Source organism: Coturnix japonica, unplaced genomic scaffold (assembly GCF_001577835.2).
Source record: "Coturnix japonica isolate 7356 unplaced genomic scaffold, Coturnix japonica 2.1 chrUnrandom623, whole genome shotgun sequence".
NCBI lineage: Eukaryota > Metazoa > Chordata > Aves > Galliformes > Phasianidae > Coturnix > Coturnix japonica.
This window is the reverse complement of record NW_015439996.1, coordinates 24427-27161: the sequence shown is the minus strand read 5'-3', so window position 1 is coordinate 27161 and position 2735 is coordinate 24427. Positions and strand designations below refer to the sequence as shown.

Genomic DNA, 2735 nt, shown 5'->3' with positions numbered 1-2735 from the left:
TATGGGGCTGGGATATGGGGGGATTGGGATATGGGGCTGGGATATGGGGGGATTGGGTTATGGGGCTGGGATATGGGGGGATTGGGCTATGGGGCTGGGATATGGGGCTGGGATATGGGGGGATTGGGATATGGGGCTGGGATATGGGGCTGGGTTATAGGGCTGGGCTATGGGGCAAGAAGGGAACAGACAGGTAATGGGGTGACCCACATGTTATAGGGTTAGTGGGATATCGGGGCTGGGATGGGCTATGGGGCTGGCCTATGGGGCTGGGATGGGGCTGGGATGGCTTATAGGGCTGGGCTATGGGGCTGGGTTATAGGGCTGGGCTATGGGGCAAAAAGGGGACGGACAGGTAATGGGGTGACCCATAGATGTGGGGCTGGGTTATGGGGCTGGGTTATGGGGCTGGGCTATGGGGCTGGGCTATGGGGCAAAAAGGGGACGGACAGGTAACGGGGTGACCCATAGATGTGGGGCTGGGTTATAGGGCTGGGATATGGGGCAAGAAGGGAACAGACAGGTAATGGGGTGACCCACATGTTATAGGGTTAGTGGGATATCGGGGCTGGGATGGGCTATGGGGCTGGGCTATGGGGCTGGGATGGGGCTGGGATGGGTTATGGGTCTGGGCTATGGGGCAGGGCTGGGTTATAGGGCTGGGATATGGGGCAAAAAGGGAACGGACAGGTAATGGGGTGACACACACCTTATAGGGCTACTGGGATATGGGGCTGGGATATGGGGCTGACCCACATATATGGGGCTGGGATGGAAGGGATGGGTTATGGGGCTGGGTGATGGGGCTGGGATGGGTTATGGGGCTGGGATATGGGGCTGGGATGGGTTATGGGGCTGGGATATGGGGCAGGGCTGGGTTATGGGGCTGGGATATGGGGCAAAAAGGGAACGGACAGGTAATGGGGTGACACACACATGTGGGGCTGACCCATAGATGTGGGGCTGGGATGGGAGGGTTGGGTTATGGGGCTGGGATATGGGGCTGGGATATGGGGGGCTGGGCTATAGGGCTGAGCCATATATGTGGGGCTGGGATATGGGGTTGGGCTAAGAGGAAGGGATGGGGGGGTGACCCACACTTGTAGGGCTGACCCACACATGTGGGGCTGGGATATGGGGCAGGACTATGGGGCTGACCCACGTGTATGGGGCTGGGTTATAGGGCTGACCCACATATGTGGGGCTGGGATACAGGGCAGGGATTGGGGCTGAGGTATGGGGCAGGGATTGGGGGCTGACCCACATATATGGGGCTGGGGTGGGGGGCTGGGCTATGGGGCTGACCCATAGATCTATGGGGCAGGGACCTGTAGATGGCTGGCAATGGCACTTAGGCTGGGAATGGCCATATATGGGGGGTGGGAAGTGATTCTATGGGGGTTGTGGGTTCTGCTATGGGGCTGCCCCCCATCTATGGGGCTGACCCATAGATCTATGGGGCAGGGCAGCCCGGATCGAGCTACTTATGGGGCTGGGAGAGGAATTAAGGCTGGGAATGGCCACATATGGGGTCTTCTGGGTGATTCTATGGGGGTTGTGGGTTCTGCTATGGGGCTGCCCCCCATCTATGGGGCTGACCCATAGATCTATGGGGCAGGGTGGCCCAGATCGAGCTGCTGCAGCTGCTGGTGGGGGTGGCCAAGGAACACGGGCTGGGAATGGCCACGTATGGGGGGTTGTGGGTTCTGCTATGGGNCAGATCGAGCTGCTGCAGCTGCTGGTGGGGGTGGCCAAGGAACACGGGCTGGGAATGGCCACGTATGGGGGGTTGTGGGTTCTGCTATGGGGCTGCCCCCCATCTATGGGGCTGACCCATAGATCTATGGGGCAGGGACCTGTAGATGGCTGGTAATAGCCACATATGGGGGGTGGGAAGTGATTCTGTGGGGGTTGTGGGTGATTCTATGGGGGTTGTAGGTTCTGCTATGGGGCTGCCCCCCATCTATGGGGCTGACCCATAGATCTATGGGGCAGAGCAGCCCAGATGGAGCTACTTATGGGGCTGGGAGAGGAATTAAGCCTATGAATGGCCACATATGGGGTCTTCTGGGTGATTCTGTGGGGGTTGTGGGTGATTCTATGGGGCTGACCCACACATCTATGGGGCTGACCCATAGATCTGTGGGGCAGGGACCTGTACATGGCTGGTAATAGCCACATATGGGGGGTGGGAAGTGGTTCTATGGGGGTTGTGGGTTCTGCTATGGGGCTGCCCCCCATCTATGGGGCTGACCCATAGATCTATGGGGCAGGGCAGCCCAGATTGAGCTACTTATGGGGCTGGGGGAGGAATTAAGCCTATGAATGGCCACATATGGGGTGTTCTGGGTGATTCTATGGGGGGTGTGGGTGATTCTATGGGGCTGACCCACATCTATGGGGCTGACCCATAGATCTATGGGGCAGGGCAGCCCACATTGAGCTACTTATGGGGCTGGGAGAGGAATTAAGCCTATGAATGGCCACATATGGGGTCTTCTGGGTTCTGCTATGGGGCTGCCCCCCATCTATGGGGCTGACCCATAGATCTATGGGGCAGGGCGGCCCAGATCGAGCTGCTGCAGCTGCTGGTGGGGGTGGCCAAGGAACACGGGCTGGGGGTCCCGCTGGAGGTGAAGATCAAGTTCAACATCATCGCGTCCCTGTACGACTATAACCCCAACCTGGCCACGTATATGAAGGTATGGGGGGATATGGGGGATGTGGGGTGATAT

The 2735-nt window shown here is 58.7% G+C and overlaps 1 protein-coding gene across 1 annotated transcript in view; it reads left to right on the top strand.

The window, feature by feature from the left end:
- LOC107307490 (eukaryotic translation initiation factor 3 subunit C-like) overlaps positions 1 to 2735 on the top strand; it is a 25580-nt gene that overhangs the window by 2028 nt on the left and 20817 nt on the right. Inside the window, exon 2 of the mRNA XM_015850996.2 lies at positions 2561 to 2702. Within this exon, the coding sequence (XP_015706482.1) occupies positions 2561 to 2702 (142 nt within the window). The remainder of the gene's footprint in view (positions 1 to 2560; positions 2703 to 2735) is intronic.